The sequence below is a fragment of the Chionomys nivalis genome, chromosome 22 (assembly GCF_950005125.1).
Source record: "Chionomys nivalis chromosome 22, mChiNiv1.1, whole genome shotgun sequence".
Classification (NCBI taxonomy): Eukaryota; Metazoa; Chordata; class Mammalia; order Rodentia; family Cricetidae; genus Chionomys; species Chionomys nivalis.
Window position 1 is genome coordinate 44,647,186 of NC_080107.1, and position 16,595 is coordinate 44,663,780.

A 16,595-nucleotide genomic window follows, 5' to 3' on the forward strand; every position below is an offset into this window, starting at 1 on the left:
AGGAGTTTTTGTTTCTCATATATCCCGGCTACTCTCGAACTTGCTCTGTTGCCGAAAATTCGTGATTTTCCTGTCTCTACTTCCCAAATACTGGGGTGACAGATGTAATTCACACGGCTCTTTGTGTTTTAGGCAAGGTCTCAAGTAGCCCAGGCTGGCTTCGAACTTAGTAAACAGCCAAGAAGGACCTAGAAAAGATCCTCAGGCTTCCAGGTGTCAAGTGCTGGGTTGACAGGCATGCGCTATCAATAACGCCTAGCTCACAGCAAGAATTCTTACGTCAGTGGAAGACAGATCCTGTGACTTTCCCATTCCCCCGTCCTTATTACAGCACTTCCGATCAAAATGGCACAGTGAGTGCTGTCCCGGTAGAGCCTTTTGACTTCTCCGGCCTCCGTCGTGCCAGCGGAGCCCCGCCCACCCGCCGCGGACGTCCGCTGCCATGGTGACCCTGCTACTTCGCTCCCTGCGTCTGCACCGCAATTGCCCGCGCGGTCTGCGGCTAGCTGTAGGTGAGCAGCCCTGACCTGGGCATCCGCGGCGACTGGTGGAACCGGGCTCCTCTCACCTGTACCCCTTTCCTGCCCTGCAGATGTACCCCTCAGGACCGGGAGCCATGGCACCCGCCCGTTGTATCCGGACCATATCCCCACCACCTCGCTGCAAAAGATACTACTGGCCGCAGGCTCGGCGGGAATGGCGCTCTACAACCCCTATCGCCACGGTAAAGCCGTTTGCTCCCCGCCCTTGAATGCCCGGGCCTCTGTCAGAGTTGGTTTCCTGACCGGAGAATCAGGCAGTCGTGGGCACCCAAATCTGGCTGCGTCTATCTCATAGTCCCCAGGAACGTTTATGATAATCAGGTGCCTGGTTCTAGCCAAAGTCACTGCAATGAATCTGCTGGGCAGAGGGAGGAGAGGAGAAAGAAGCGTGAAATCTAAATACAGGTCTGTTTTTTTGTAATTCTTGGGAGAGTCTGTCATCCATGCATATTAACCTTTGGACTGAATGACTTGACGGTACACCACATTATCACATTCTCACTAGGTAGTAAACTTGGTAAGGTCAAGAACATGGTTTTCTTTGCTGAATCAGTTCAACACCAGCTTGAGCTACATGGCCAGTCTTTGTAAAAGAAAAGAAGACGGGAAGGAGAGGAAGAAGACATATAAAGTCACATGTAGTGATTGTACCTGCACTCAAATCTAGCACCATTTTTAAGAATTGTTGTTTTGTTAAAACAAGGCCTGATGTAGACTAGGCGGGCCTCTAACTCGCTACTTAGCTCAGGATGACTTTGAATTCCTGATTGTCCTGCCTCCCCACCCTGCGAATGCTGGTATTACAGGTATGTGATGCTGGGATTCAAACTCCAGGCTTTGAGCGTGCTAACCAAACTCTCCGTCGGCTTAGCTACGTCAGCCCTTCATCGCCATTTAATCTGAAGCCTGGCCTGTACTAGTCAGTGAAAACATGGTAATCTTTTTTTGAAAATGGGATATGGAAGTCACTCACACACTCTGATGAGTAAAGCCTTCACATTCTAGTAGGTTAGTAATGTTAAGAATACCAGCTGTCGCCGGGCGGTGGTGGCGCACGCCTTTAATCCCAGCACTCGGGAGGCAGAGGCAGGCGGATCTCTGGGAGTTCGAGGCCAGCCTGGTAGCCTGGTCTACAAGAGCTAGTTCCGGGACAGGAACCAAAGCCACAGAGAAACCCTGTCTCAAAAAAAAAAAAAAAGAAACAAGAATACCAGCTGTTGCCGGCTTTCGGGAGGCAGAGGCAGGCAGATGGCTCTCTGTTAGTCTGAGGCCAGCCTGGTCTGCAGAGCGAGTTCCAGCATAACTAAAACTAAGGCTGTTACACAGAGAAACCATGTCAAAGAAAAAAAAGCTATTATGATGGCAAATACCTTTAACCTAGCACTTGGGACACAGAGGCAGGAAGATCTCTCTGAGTGTTTGAGGCAAGCCTGGTCTACATAGTGAGTTCCAGGACAGTCTGTACTACAAAGACAGGCTGTCTTAAAAACCAAAAGGACCCCACCCTCCATCTGTCCCATTTCTGTCCTTTTAGACATGGTTGCAGTTCTAGGGGAGACCACAGGATGCCACACCCTGAAATTCCTCAGGGACCAGATGAAGAAGGATCCAGAGGGTTCCCAGATCCTACAGTAGGTCCCAACTTTGCCTTAACATTTGGCAGGGGTCCCGACCTTTCTAGAGTCACACTGTGTTAGTCCTCTTCCTGTAAGGAGCCCTTCAGAGGACTACGGGTGGACGACGCACTGCCCAGGCCCTGCTCAGTACCAAGAGCACACATGCACGTGTGTAGGATGGATCCCCTGGGTTGAACAATATGTTGTCTTAGTCCAGTGTCAGCCTCAAGACTCCACTTGCATTAAGTCTTGGTGTGTTAACTGTACCCCTCCAAATGTGTTCTTGCTATCCCCTTCCTGCAATGTCACTTGGGAATACTCTTTTATCATATCTGTGACCCCTCGTCTGACTGGATCATGACTTTGAAGGTGCTAGCTCAGCCCTGATTTGTGATGGTCTCCACAGTCCCCAATACTGTAGAGCTCCATTAGGACATGTGGCTACATGGATGTCCTATGACCCTTTGCACACCCCAACTTCCTCTATGTGACCCTTTCACTAACCTTGGCTGACACACTCCCAGTCTCACCTCCTGCATCCTGTCTTTCAGAGAGCGTCCCCGGATCTCACTGTCCACCCTTGACCTAAGCAAGCTCCGGAGCCTGCCTGAAGGCTCTCTGGGCCGTGCGTATCTCCGCTTCCTGGATGTGAATGTGAGTTTCCAGGCTCTGTGCATCTAGCAGTTCCAGCAAGGGCAGAGAAGTGGCATAGGGACGATAGCCTAGGGCAGGGAAGTGCCCGAGCTGCCAACTCAGGCACGAGTGCTTTTCAGTCATTTTTCTATGGGATGGGCAAATGGGCTGGGAACGTCATCCCGGATACTGGCACCGGCTAGAGGTTATTAACCTCCTGTTGCATGCCAGCTACCAGGCTGGTACATGATCTGGCCAGATCCTCCCAGTGACCCTGTCAGGTATGTTCTGTTGTCATCCTCTTGCAAGAGATGAGGACACAGACACAGCCTAGTGAAATACCTTGGTCGCTTTACAGCTAGTTTCTCTCAGGGCAGTGTTCAACACCAGCATACTCTTTGACCCACTGCCCTGTGCCCCCCGCCTCTCTCGAGTATGGCCAGCACCAGGCAAGGAAGATGATGAGAGGAAAGGGGGTTCTCAATGAAGCACAGTTAATAAAAATTCAGAGACTGATATTGGGATTTAACCTGAAGATCCAAAAAGCAAAGCAGCTAGCCACTGGCTCTTACCTCGACCTCAGTCTGAAATGGTGATCCTGACTCCAGAAATCTCAGAATGAGACTGTGACTAAGAGCTGTCTCCTCCCATTTTATAATCCTCTCTGGGCTGGGATTAAAGGCATGCACCGCCTGGTTTCTATGGCAACTAATGTGGCTACTGGGATTAAAGGTGTGTATTACCACTGCCTGGTCGGTAAGGCTGACCAGTGGGGCTGTTTTACTCTCCCGATCCCCAAGCAAACCTTATTTATTAAAATACACAATTGAAATGCCAACTATCGATGGACTCACGACTCAGCGTCTGCCACCATCCTTCCATGTGCTGGGGTGTAGCAAGCCAGGTTCCCGTCCCTGTGCAGCTTGTGCTCTTATTACAGAGGCAGCTAATGAAGTAGTTTTGAAAAAACTCAAATGAAATCCCAGCACTCGGGAGGCAGAGGCAGGCGGATCTCTGTGAGTTCGAGGCCATCCTGGTCTACAAGAGCTAGTTCCAGCACAGGCTCCAAAGCTACAGAGAAACCCTGTCTCGAAAAACCAAAAAAAAAAAAAAAAAAAGAAAAGAAAAGAAAAAAGAAGAAAAAAAAAGAAAAAACTCAAATGAAAACGTAGCAGTCTGGGGATGTAGCTCAGTTGGTAGAGTTTGTGCACAAAGCCCTGGGTTCCGTCCCCAGCACTGCATGAACTTGGTGTGGAGTAGAAGGAAAAGGATCCGGAGGTCAGGGCCAGCCTTATCTGCATAATATTTTTTTGGCCATCCTGGGACACATGAGACCCTCCCTGTCCATCCCCTTTTGTGGTGCAGAGTATTTCTTGAGTACTTAGAATAACCAGACTTCATTCTCAACCATGGGACACAATGAACAAAACTAGCCAAACTCCTGCTGGTAAGCCTAGCAGATGGACGCCCTGAAGGGAACAATATGATTGGTATAGGGTATCTCTGGACGGGTAGAGGAGGCCACTTGGTGGAGCGGTCGGGAGAGACCTTTCCAGGGAAACGTGGAAGATGAGGCAATGTCGCTCTGTAGGGTTAAGGAGGAGAGTCCTCTAAGCCCTGTTGAGAAGGACGATACAGAGGCCGGGACGATGGCTCTGCTGGGACGGTGCTTGCTGCTTAAGCATAAGTACCTGAGTTTGGATCCTCAGCGCCCATGTGCAACCAGAGGTGGCAGTTCATACCTGTAACCCTGGCACTTTGGAGGGAGGGAGAATTGATTCCAAAGCTCGCTGTCCAGCCAGCTGATCTGAGTCAGTGAGCTCCAGGTTCAGTCTGAGATCTGTCTCAGAAACTAAGGGGGCATGAGGGAGACAGTCAACACCAACCTCTGGCCACACACACATGCCATACATGTGCATACGAACATACACATTTAAAAAAACCTGAAAATCAAGTCCAATGTAGTGATGTGCACCTACAAGCCTAGTACTTGAGAGGATGAAGCAGGAGGGGTGCCACTGAGTTCATAATCAGCTGTGGCTACATAGGGAGTAGCCAGCCCTGCCATACTTACATGGCAAGATCCTGTCTTTAACAGGCAGATGGGCTGGAGAGATGGCTCAGTTAAGTATGCTTGTTATGAGCTGGGTGGTGGTGGCACATGCCTTTAATCCCAGCACTTGGGAGGCAGAGGCAGGTGGAACTTTGTGAGTTCTAGGCCAGCCTGGTCTATAAAGCGAATTACACAGAGAAACCCTGTCTCAAAATTGAAAAATAAATAAATATGAAAACTAAATTAAATCAAGGCATTGCTTCAAGACAGTAACCTGCCTCTTGCCCTCTGCTAGCACCTGTGCCTTGGCAGGGCTGTCTCTTGCCCTAGTTTCACCAGGATGCCAGTTATTTCATCAGTGAGAACCTGCCCCAAGTGCCACCGTGGGAGGGACAGCTTCTGATTCTCCAGAAACCTCAGGCCTGTTGATGCGGGGCGTGGGGGGGCATCCTGCGGGCCGGCCTGGGCACCTTACCCAGCATTGTCCCTACTGCGGTGGCAGTCTGGAGATGTGGCGCTTCTAGAGCCCTACAGAGATTTAGGTGAAGGATCATGGTAAAGCCATGGGGGTTGAGGCTGACATTGCTGAAAGATGTGGTCATTCTTTGGCAAATCAAAGGAACAGAGGTAGTGCCCTGCCTATCTTCCCAGTTTCACAGCCCTACACAAAGCCTACCCGGAAGAAAATCCTTTTATCTTCAGGGCATTAATGTGCCCAGTTGATAATGAATGCCAAGGCTACTGGGTTTAAAGGCTTACAGACTGTGTTCCGGGTTAACTCAGCCACTTCAGCTGTGCGATCTTGGGCCCCACACTTCGCCCCCCTAGCCATGTTTCTTCGCACCTATTTCTGAAGTTCCTGGTAGTATCTCCCTCCTAGAATACTGAGAGGGCAGAGGATGGCAGAGTGGGTAAAGGATGTCACGTGTACCTGGCCCACAGTACATTCTCAGTGAAACCGACTGCTGTTTCTGTGATGGCTTCAGCTTCATACAGCAAGAAGAAATGAGGCCGTGAGACCCAGCAAGGCCACAGATTAGCACCACGCATAGCGCTATGCCAGAGCTGCCGCACAGATCTCAAGTCTGTCAGCTCCTGGGTAAGCGGAGGGCATGCTTGGAGCAGGCTGGCCAGGCTGACCCCGTGTGTTCAGGCACCGATGCAGACTCAGGAGCAGGGTTCAGTAAGTGAGGATAATCCACCTCCTTACCTGTGCTCAAAGAGTGTACACACCTGCAATCCCAGCATTAGGGAGGCTGCACAGAAGAATGGCCATGATTTCAAGATCAGCCAGGGATGCACAGCAAGAGCCTTCCTACAAAACAAAATAGAAGTTGTTCATCTGGGTCCTGGCCTAGGCACCAGAGTCACAGCAGTGAGTGAATGGCAAGCCCTGTCCTCAGGTGTCCAGACTGGACTTGGACCATATGGAGTATTTAAAGCTTCCTAATGGCCCCAGGAATAAAGTGAAAGGAAGCCTATAGAATTAACTTAATAGTGACATTTTGGCATTTACTTTTGACTTTTAGAATAGGCTCATAGCATAGCCCAGGGTGGCCTCAAATTCTTTATGTTGCTAAAAATGACCTTGGACTCCTGATCCTTCTGCCTCTACCTTGAGACTGCTGGGATTACAGCTATGTGCCACTATGCCCGGTTTCATGCAGTACCAAGGGTATGGTAGGCCCGCACCCTACCAACCAAGCTACACCCTCAGCTCCGTGGCAATCATTAAGTTTATAGTTCAGTAATGGTGTATTTATTTTGTGTGTACAAATTTATATGTGTGTGTGTCTGCATGTGTGTAGATTCTAGAGGTTGACAAGTGTCTTCCTCAACTTTATGTTTTGAGTCAGCTCAAACTTGGAGATCATCAGTTTGACTAACCTGACTGGCCTGCAAGTCCCAGGTCACCTCCTGTTTCTGCCTTCCATGTGCTGGGGTTACAGGCACATGGGCTGCAACCACGCTTTTGTTTGTTTACTGTGTAGCTGCTGGGGACGTACAACAATCACTTTATTGACCAAGTCGACTCCCCAGCTCCTAGTATGTTCATTTTATGTGCAACTAATCCCAGAACTTCCTGTCTTACAAAACATAAAGTCCATACTCCCCCTTCCCTCACTAAGGCTGTAGATTCCAACAGGCATTGTGAGTTGGGAGTGGGCGCAATGGGGATCTTCCCCTGTTGGTAGGTGTGGATGGAAACAGGATTCTCAGATAGGGTATGAGTTTGGGGGGAATGGCTGAGACTCAACTAGCTGCAGGCCAGATGAGTCCTGGGGGGCTGATGGGAAGGAGTCCAAGTAAGGGTTGTGTTCGCCAGAGGGTCTCCCCAGATACACGAGCACCTACCCGTTTTGTGGACGATGAGGAACTAGCCTATGTGATCCAGAGATACCGAGAGGTGCACGACATGCTCCACACGCTGCTGGGGATGCCCACCAATATGCTGGGTGAGTGAGTGCTGGGGTGCCCACCAATGTGCTGGGTGAGTGAATGCTGGGGTGCCCACCAGTATGCTGGGTGGGTGAGTGCTGGGTGCCCACCAATATGCCAGGTGAGTGCTGGGGTGCCCACCAGTATGCTGGGTGAGTGAGTGCTGGGGTGCCTACCAGTATGCTGGGTGAGTGAGTGCTGGGGTGCCCACCAATGTGCTGGGTGAGTGAGTGCTGGGGTGTCCACCAATCTGCTGGGTGAGTGAGTGCTGGGATGCCCACCAGTATGCTAGGTGGGTGAGTGCTGGATGCCCACCAATATGCCAGGTGAGTGCTGGGGTGCCCACCAGTATGCCGGGTGAGTGCTGGGGTGCCCACCAGTATGCTAGGTGAGTGAGTGCTGGGGTGCCCACCAGTGTGCTGGGTAAGTGAGTGCTGGGGTGCCCACCAGTATGCTGGGTGAGTGAGTGCTGGGGTGCCCACCAATGTGCTGGGTGAGTGCTGGGGTGCCCACCAATCTGCTGGGTGAGTGAGTGCTGGGATGCCCACCAGTATGCTAGGTGGGTGAGTGCTGGATGCCCACCAATATGCCAGGTGAGTGCTGGGGTGCCCACCAAAGTGCTGGGTAGTGAGTGCTGGGGTGCCCACCAGTATGCTGGGTGAGTGAGTGCTGGGGTGCCCACCAGTATGCCGGGTGAGTGAGTGCTGGGGTGCCCACCAGTATGCTGGGTGAGTGCTGGGGTGCCCACCAGTATGCTGGGTGAGTGAGTGCTAGGGTGCCCACCAGTATGCTGGGTGAGTGAGTGCTGGGGTGCTCACCAGTATGCTGGGTACGTGCTAGTGTGTCCACCAGTGTGCTGGGTGCATGCTGGCCCAATAGACAACTGAGTGGCCAATGGCAAGGTAACCTACCAGTTCTGTATTCCAGGCACGGTCCCTGTTCATACCCCTTCTTTACCAGCTAGCTCAGTTCCTGCATCCTGGTAGCACCTGCCCTACATTCTCATTCCTCCATGCCTGCCTCCCCTTGTCTCTAGACACCAAGGATCCCTGCTTCTGAAACCCACAGAAACTCCCTGTGGCCTGTACAGACCATTGTTAGCCTGGCCTTTGAGATCCTCTGCATGCTGTCCCCATGTGCTGGACCTTCCCTCACTTCTAGCCAAATGTCCCACAGCCCATATAGGATGGGACTAGACACCAGCAAACAAACCTAGAAGTGTAAAAGGAGACCATGCCTCACTGGGGGCCGTTCCAACATCACTGACTCCCCGCTCCTCACCTCTTGCCTCTAGGAGAGGTTGTGGTGAAGTGGTTTGAAGCTGTGCAGACCGGCCTGCCCATGTGCATCCTGGGAGCACTCTTTGGACCCATCCGCCTCCGTGCTCAGTAAGTTTTCTGGGGGTGGAAGGAGATTTCAGAAGGTCGGGGCTCCAGGAAGTGGGTAAGGGCATGCAGGTGCCTGGTGCCTCCCCAGGAAGCAAAGATGAGAAGAATGAGGCAGGAAAGGAAACTGAGGCAGTGAGCAAACAAACCCCAGAGCCTTGGGCCAGGCCCCAGGGCCGGATCAAAATGAGCATTGGCAACATGAAGGTGTGTTTCTGGAGTTGGATGGCTCTATATTTAAATCTGAGCTCCACCGGGTTCAGGGTGTGTGCTGTGGGACATGGGAACTTTCCTCACTGAGGGCCACTTAGGTCTGTTGGAGGGTTGACTGAGCAGTCTGCTGTGCCCTTCGGGACCTTACGTCTTTCCTTCCTATCCCACAGGAACCTTCCAGTGCTGTTCTCTGAGCTGATCCCTTGGGCAATCCAGAACGGGCGCCGGGCCCCATGTGTCCTCAACCTCTACTACGAGCGGCGGTGGGAGCAGCCCCTGACAGCCCTGCGGGAAGAGCTGTGCATCAGTCCTCCCCCGACACATATCCAGGGCCAGGCCTAGCCTGCACTGCTGCACCTGGAGGGCCAAGCCTGCCTTTCCACACACTGCCTTCCTTGGGACAAAGGAGCCCTTCTCTTTGAACCTTGAATACAGCGTGTTATTGATCTCAATTTTTATAGTCACTGCTGTCATGTGCCTTGAGGCCAGCCCAGGAGAGAGCAGGCACGGCCGTGAGGGGTCTGTGAGCTATCCAAAGAGAGCAGTGTGTGTGCCTGGAACAGCCATCTTGGATCATCGTGGATTGTTCAGCCCCTCTTCTTTTTTTTTTTTTTTTTTTTGGTTTTTCGAGACAGGGTTTCTCTGTGGTTTTGGAGCCTGTCCTGGAACTAGCTCTTGTAGACCAGGCTGGTCTCGAACTCACAGAGATCCGCCTGCCTCTGCCTCCCAAGTGCTGGGATTTAAGGCGTGCGCCACCACAGCCCGGCCCATCAGCCCCTCTTCTGGACAGTTACCCTGACAGGGCTTGACCACTGACTACACCCTGTTCCAAAGCCCTGGAAGGAATGGTGAAGAAGTGGGTGGCATCTCTGCTCTCTGAATAAAGGTTCCCATCAGACCTAGAGTGCTGGTCTCCCTTGGTCTTAGGCCTGAGGTGCTGGTTGTGGGGATTCCTTCCCAAGTTGCTGTCATTGGGTCTGAAGTCAGGCAGTCTAGGAATCAAGTCCCCAGCCAGCAGAAAGCTAACAAGTCCCTTTTTTTTGGGGGGGGGGGATGTTTTAAGACAGAATTTCTCTGTGTAACAGCCTTAACTGTTCTCAAACTGGCTCTGTAGTGCAGGCTGGCCTTGAACTCACAGAGATCCATCTGCCTCTGCCCCCCGAGTGCTGGGATTAAAGGTGTGCCCCACCAGTGCCATGGTGTCCCTTCTGTTTCTAAGCTAGACTTCTGACATCAAGACAGGATCAATGATAGTGCCTATGCAAGAGTCAGAGGATAAAGCTGCTTCTGCCTCCCCCTAATGAAAACCAGCAAAGCGCACCAGCGAAACGGCTCGGCCGTGGAGGTCTTTGCCACTGCCCCATGGCCGAATTTTAGTCCCCAGGACCCAATGTCTCCATGCATGTGCCCCTATACACATACACTCAACAAAATGAAATTTCAAAGCTGGAAGAAAATAAAACAGGGCCCATTAGATGATTTATGAATGTCAAAGCATTTGTCACCAAGCCTGGCAGCCTGAATCCTTCCCCAAGACCCACATATGGACACTGAAAACCAACTGTGCAGATTGTCCTCCGATGACCACTTTCGTACCATGGTAGGCATGCCCTCACATATGTGTGAAATAAATACAACGTGAAACTTTATTGTTAAAAATGATGGGTTCAGCAGTTAAGAATATTTGTTGCTCTTAAAGAAGACCCGGGTTTAATTCCCAAACTCCACATGGTAGTTCATAACCACCTATAATTCCAGTTCTGTGATCTGTTGCTGTGATCTGTTTCTCTCTTCTGATCTCTCTGGGCCCCAGGCACAGATGCATATAAATACATGCCCATAAAATGTTCATACACATAAATAAATCTTTTTAAGTGAACAATGAAGTGTTGGGGATATAGCTCAGTGTAGAGCAATTGTCTGACCTGCACAAGGCTCTGGGTCTCATCTCCAACACCACACGTACACATGTAACACCGTAGGCAGCATTGACGCTGTCTGTGCTTGGACACGCAGGCTCCCGGGGCAGCCCTAGCCCTGCCACTGGCCTGCTCTGCTTCCTTGCGCACTCTCGTCTCCTCCAAGCCTGTCTCCCATCTTTAAAATGAGTTTTGAACACCTAACACACATGAGGTGGCAGCTCGGTAGGATGATGCCTGGCAGCACTTGTTACGTCGTGAGCCCTTAGGAAATGGAAGTTGTCGTTGGCCAGGAAGGTCTATGGTGAGCTCTGAAGTCACCATGGGCAAAGTCAAGCAGAAGGATTGCTATAACTCATAGCTCCTCCAGCCAAAGGAACGAAATGGCTATGTGTAGTTGTGGGTGTGGCTGGTAAACACCTATGAGCCAAGCCCTTGGGGGTCTGGAGAGTCTGAGCTCCCTGAGTCTGCAGAGCTGTTCTTGGTTAAGTTAGCTGCTTTCAATGTGCATGTTAGCTCCCGTGCAGCGATTACAGAGAAGCCACTAAAGGATGGCAGAGCCAAAGAGTCAAGGGAGCTGAGCCTAGAGCAACTTCGTGAACCGGCGGCTTCCCTTCCCTCCTATACATAAACACTCTGACAAAAGCAGTGAAAGGGAGAAGTGTTTCAGTCCATCTTGGGGTGAAGGTAAAGCAACAGGAGCATAGAGAGGCATGTGGGAGCAGGCGGTGGTGCTGCACACCTTTAATCCCAGCACTAGGGGCAGACACAGGCTGAGCTCTGAGTTCAAGGCCAGCCCACATTCCAGGCTTTCTCTTTTGGGCCACCAGCCTGTTCCAAAATCATGACGTGGAGACTTATTAGTTATGAATGCTTGACCTTACCTTAGCGTTTATTTTAATCTGTTTCTCTTCATCTACATTTTGCCTTGGGGGTTTTTACCTTCCTCCCTCCTTCTCTCCCTCCCTCCCTTCTTTCTTTCTGTTGGTGGAGGGCCTGCTTGTTCATCCCGCCACCCAGCTAGCTTAGACCTGAAATAATCACATAGAAACCGTATTAATTAAATCACTGCTTGGCCCATTAGCTTTAGCTTCTTATTGGCTAACTCTTACATATTAATTTAACCCATTTCTATTAATCTGTATATCACCACAAGGTCGTGGCCTACCAGCAAAGATTTAGCACATCTATCTCCAGTGGCTCCATGGCAGCTCCCTGACTCTGCCTTCTTCCTCCCAGCATTCAGTTCCATCTTCCCCACCTACCTAAGTTCTGCCCTGTTATAGGTCCAAAGCAGTTTATTTATTAGCCAATAAAAGCAACACATCAACATCTTTCTCTCTCTCTCTCTCCCTTCCTTCCTTCTTTCCTTCCTTCTTTCCTTCCTTCCTACCTTCTTTCCTTCCTTCCTTCCTTCCTACCTTCTTTCCTTCCTTCCTTCTTTCCTTCCTTCCTTCCTTCCTTCTTTCCTTCCTTCCTTCCTTCCTTCCTTCCTTCCTTCCTACCTTCCTACCTTCCTTCCTTCCTTCTTTCCTTCCTTCCTTCCTTCCTTCCTTCCTACCTTCTTTCCTTCCTTCCTTCCTTCCTTCCTTCCTTCCTTCCTTCCTACCTTCTTTCCTTCCTTCCTTCCTTCCTTCCTTCCTTCCTTCCTTCCTACCTTCTTTCCTTCCTTCCTTCCTTCCTTCCTTCCTTCCTTCCTACCTTCTTTCCTTCCTTCCTTCCTTCCTTCCTTCCTACCTTCTTTCCTTCCTTCCTTCCTTCCTTCCTTCCTTCCTTCCTCCCTCCCTCCCTCCCTCCCTCCCTCCCTCCCTCCCTTCGTTCCTCTCCTTTCACTGCTTCTCATGTCTGGCTGGCTGGTGGCTGCCTGGCTTCTGGCCCCAAGCATGTCCCCCTCTTTCTCCCTTGTTCTCTTCTTCTCTCTCTAGCCTAGATTTCTCCTCCTGTTTATTCTCTCTGACCTCAATCCCTGCCTCTCCCTCTCCTGCCTAGTAATTGACTGTTCAGTTTTTTATTAGACCAATTACGTGCCTTAGGCAGGCAAGGTTAAACAGCAACACATAATTAAACAAATGTAACATAAACAAATGCAACATACCTTTAAATTGCTAACAAAGGCAGCAGAAAAATGAAACATCTTTACACAGTTAAATATTCCAAAACAAGTCTGGTCTACAAACTGAGTTCCAGGACAACCAGAGCTATACAGAGAAACTTTTGTCACAAAATAAACAAAACAACCAACAACAACAAAAAAAAAAAACAGAAAAGAAAAGGAAGGAAGAAGAAAAGTAAAGGCAACAGGTTGCTGGAGAAATGGTTTAGTGGTTGAGAGCCCTTTTTTTGCTCTTGACAAAGGACCCTGGTTCAATTCCCAGCACCCACATGGGGACTCACAACCACTGATACTCCAGTGCCAGGGGATCCAACGCCCTCTTCTAACCTGGTGCTCTCTTCTGACCTACACAGGCACCCAAATACAGACAAACATTCATGCATATCAAATTAGTACTTCTAAATGTTTCCCGGTCTTTTGGCTAAGATCAAGTGTAGCATCTATTCTTATCAGTTTAATATCTGATACATCCTCTATCCAATGACAATATAGTAAGACGATTTTTGGAGCTAGGGGTTGGAATGGGAGCTTGTTTCACCCATTTCTTTTTTTCTTTTTCTTTCTTTCTTTTTTTTTTTTTTTTTTTTTCTTCAAGACAAGGTTTCTCTGTAGCTTTGGAGCCTGTCCTGGAACTAGCTCTTGTAGACCAGGCTGGCCTCGAACTCCCAGAGATCCACCTGCCTCTGCCTCCCAAGTGCTGGGATTAAAGGCGTGTGCCACCACCACCCAGCCTGTTTCACCCATTTCATGAATTGACCTGGTATTTCAGACCTCCAGGAATGGTGAAAAAAATCCAAACAGCTTTTTGCTTCGTTTTGTTTTGTTTTCTCTGTGTAGCCCTGGCTGTCCTGGAACTCACTTTGTAGAACAGGCTGGCCTCAAACTGAGAGGTGTGTCTGCCTCTGCCTCCTGAGTGCTGGGATTAAAGGCCTATGCCACCACCTCCTGGCTTTCAATTTTGTTTCTTTATTTTTTATTTTTTAAACAAAAATTTAAAAGCCTCTGGTCATATCATATGTATAATCAGGAAATAGGAGCAATGAATCACGCAAGTGCTCAGCTAGCTCTCTTTTTTTTGTATTAGAGACAGGTTCTCACCGTGTAGTTGTGGCTAGTCTGAAACTCGCTATGTAGGTCATAGGACACATAGAGATCTGTCTGCCTTTGCCTCCTGAGTGCTGGAATTAAAGACGTGTGTACCACCATGCCTAGCTAGCTAGTTTTCTTTATTTACTACTCAGAGGGCTGGAGAGAGGGCTCAGAGGTTAAGAGCACTGGCTGCTCTTCCAGAAGTCCTGAGTTCAATTCCCAGCAACCACATGGTGGCTCACAACCATCCGTAAGGAGATCTGGTGCCCTCTTCTGACCTGCAGGGATACATGCTGGCAGAACACTGTATACATAATAAATAAATAATTTTGAAAAAAAAAATACTACTCAGGATCCTCTGCCCAGGGTTTGTACAGGCATGTCCACAGGCCCATCACCCAGGTGACTCTAGACTGTTAAGTTGACAAAACCATCAAAAGACAGTGCCACATCTGGCCTCAGAGTTGAGGTCAGCTGAGGGTCTCCATGTGCCAGCTCCATTTGAGAGGACCACCATATCACCTTTAACTCTTTTTTGTTTGTTTTTTCTTTCTTTTTTTTGATTTTTCGAGACAGGGTTTCTCTGTAGCTCTTGGTTCCTGTCCTGGAACTAGCTCTTGTAGACCAGGCTGGTCTCAAACTCACAGAGATCCTCCTGCCTCTGCCTCCTGAGTGCTGGGATTAAAGGCGTGCGCCACCACCGCCCGGCCTTGTTTGTATTTTCGAGACAGAAATTCTCTGTGGCTTTGGAGTCTGTCCTGGAACTAGCTCTTGTAGAACAGGCTGGTTTCGAACTCACAGAGATCCACCTGCCTCTGCCTCCCAAGTGCTGGCATTAAAGGCATGTGCCACCACTGCCTAGCAATTATGTTGAATTCTTAACTGGCCAGGAGAGATTTCTTTTTTTAATTACTTTTATTTTATGTACATTAGTGTTTTGCCTGCAATTATATCTGTGTGAGGGTGTCCGGTCTCCTAGAACCGGAGTCACAGACAGTTGTAAGCTGCCATGTGGGTGCTGGAAATTGAACCCCGGTCCTCTGGAAGAGCAGTCAGTGCTCTTAACCACTGAGCCATCTCTCCAGCTCTACTACTCCCCCAGGAGGATTTCTAGTCAACAGGTGCAGATGCAGATAGGCTCTGGGCTCTGGGAGAGTGATTTTGTCAAAGCCTGGCCCCTAGGGCCAAGGACCGCATCCTAGCTGCATCTGGCCAAAAGGCAAAGAAGACAGCGCAAGGAGTGTTGGGGCAGACGAAATGCCAGGATGGGGGGGGGGCACCCATTCAAGACTTACCTTCATCTACTCTCTCTGTGTCTGACCACAGCAAGCAGCTCGGAGGCAGAACGTCTTGTTCCTCCGTATTTGGCTTCTTGACCTCAGCCCTCGCCCAGTGTTTTGTGGGATACAGCCTTAATTTGGCCACCGTGGCAAGTCCGGGAAGAGGGCAGCAGCTAGTTCCTCACTTGCCACCTTGTAGATGCCCTAAGCAGTCAGTCCAGAAAGTGTCATCTTTACACTCGTGGCTCCTGGTTGCCATAAACTTGCTCATCCTCCCTTTTATTCATTCAACAAGCATTTCCTATATTACTTGCTTATCCCTGTGCATGCAACCAGACATGATCTTTCTGCCCAGAGATATTTTTTTAATTTGCTACAAACTCTTGCTATGTTGTATGACCTAAACTGGCATAGTTCTTCCTTTCTTTTTTGAAAAAGAAATATTTTTCGGGGCTGGAGAGATGGCTCAGCAGTTAAGAGCATTGCCTGCTCTTCCAAAGGTCCTGAGTTCAATTCCCAGCAACCACATGGTGGCTCACAACCATCTGTAATGAGGTCTGGTGCCCTCTTTCTGGCCTGCAGGCATACACGCAGACAAAATATTGTATACATAATAAATAAATAAATAATTTTTTTAAAAAAATATATTTTTCTATTTTCATACGTATGTGTATGCATGCTGGCAGAGGCTGAAAGAGAACTCCAGATCCCCGGGAGCTAGAGTTAGAGGCCATCATGGCTGCTGAATGTGGGTGCTGGGAACCAAACCTGGGTCCTCTGGTAAGCAGTAAGTATACTGAGTCAGCTCCCCAGCCCCTTGGTTTTTGGTTGTTTTTGACTTGGAGACAGGTCTCCCTATAGCCCTGGCTGTCCTGGAACTCACTACATATAACATGCTGTCCTGGAATTCACAGAGACTGGCTTGCCTATGGCTCTTGAGTGTGGAGATTAAAAGTATGTATGTGTGTGCCATAGGGGCCACATGCATGACTGGTGGGCAAAAAAATTGTATGTCATAATGTCCAGCTCGGTTTTTTTGGTTGATTGGTTGAGTTTTTGGTGCTGGTCCTTAGGCAAGCTGGGCAGGGCTCTTCCACTAAGGCGTAGTCTGATACTCTATGTACTTTAGGATGACTCCAAACACCAGGAGCCATGTCTCCTAGAATTTGATTGATGTGCTCTCTGTGGTCAGAGAGCCCATAAACTATAATAATAAATGTGTCAACGCTGCTTCAAATGTGTCCCATAAATCTGCAATCTGCACACTAATGATGTGAGGTGAGCCCTAGAATCACACACACATGCACACACAC

The 16,595-nt window shown here is 49.6% G+C and overlaps 1 protein-coding gene and 1 pseudogene across 2 annotated transcripts; both read left to right on the top strand.

Annotated features, from left to right (window-relative positions):
- The first annotated feature begins 430 nt into the window (after positions 1-430).
- Coq4 (coenzyme Q4) lies at positions 431-9,890 on the top strand. 2 transcript variants are annotated; one of them, XM_057755764.1, is made up of 7 exons: positions 431-512; positions 593-724; positions 2,077-2,173; positions 2,710-2,812; positions 7,171-7,300; positions 8,578-8,671; positions 9,052-9,890. In XM_057755764.1, exons 1-7 carry the CDS (start codon positions 443-445, stop codon positions 9,221-9,223), a joined length of 798 nt encoding a protein of 265 aa, XP_057611747.1. In that variant the 5' UTR covers positions 431-442; the 3' UTR covers positions 9,224-9,890. The 2 variants fall into 2 exon arrangements, with proteins under 2 accessions (XP_057611747.1, XP_057611749.1); XM_057755766.1 differs by lacking the exon at positions 7,171-7,300 and having other exon boundaries at positions 2,710-2,783.
- A 3,424-nt stretch (positions 9,891-13,314) lies between these two features.
- Positions 13,315-13,471, top strand: LOC130864974 (U2 spliceosomal RNA; annotated as a pseudogene).
- The last annotated feature ends 3,124 nt before the right edge of the window (positions 13,472-16,595 follow it).

Coding starts and splice junctions, on each gene's coding strand:
- Coq4 (XM_057755764.1), top strand. CDS start 443: ATGGTGACCCTGCTACTTCGCTCCCTGCGTCTGCACCGCAATTGCCCG. Junction 2,174..2,709: donor GAGGGTTCCCAGATCCTACA/GTAGGTCCCAAC, acceptor CCTGTCTTTCAG/AGAGCGTCCCCGGATCTCAC. Junction 2,813..7,170: donor TCCGCTTCCTGGATGTGAAT/GTGAGTTTCCAG, acceptor TGTGTTCGCCAG/AGGGTCTCCCCAGATACACG.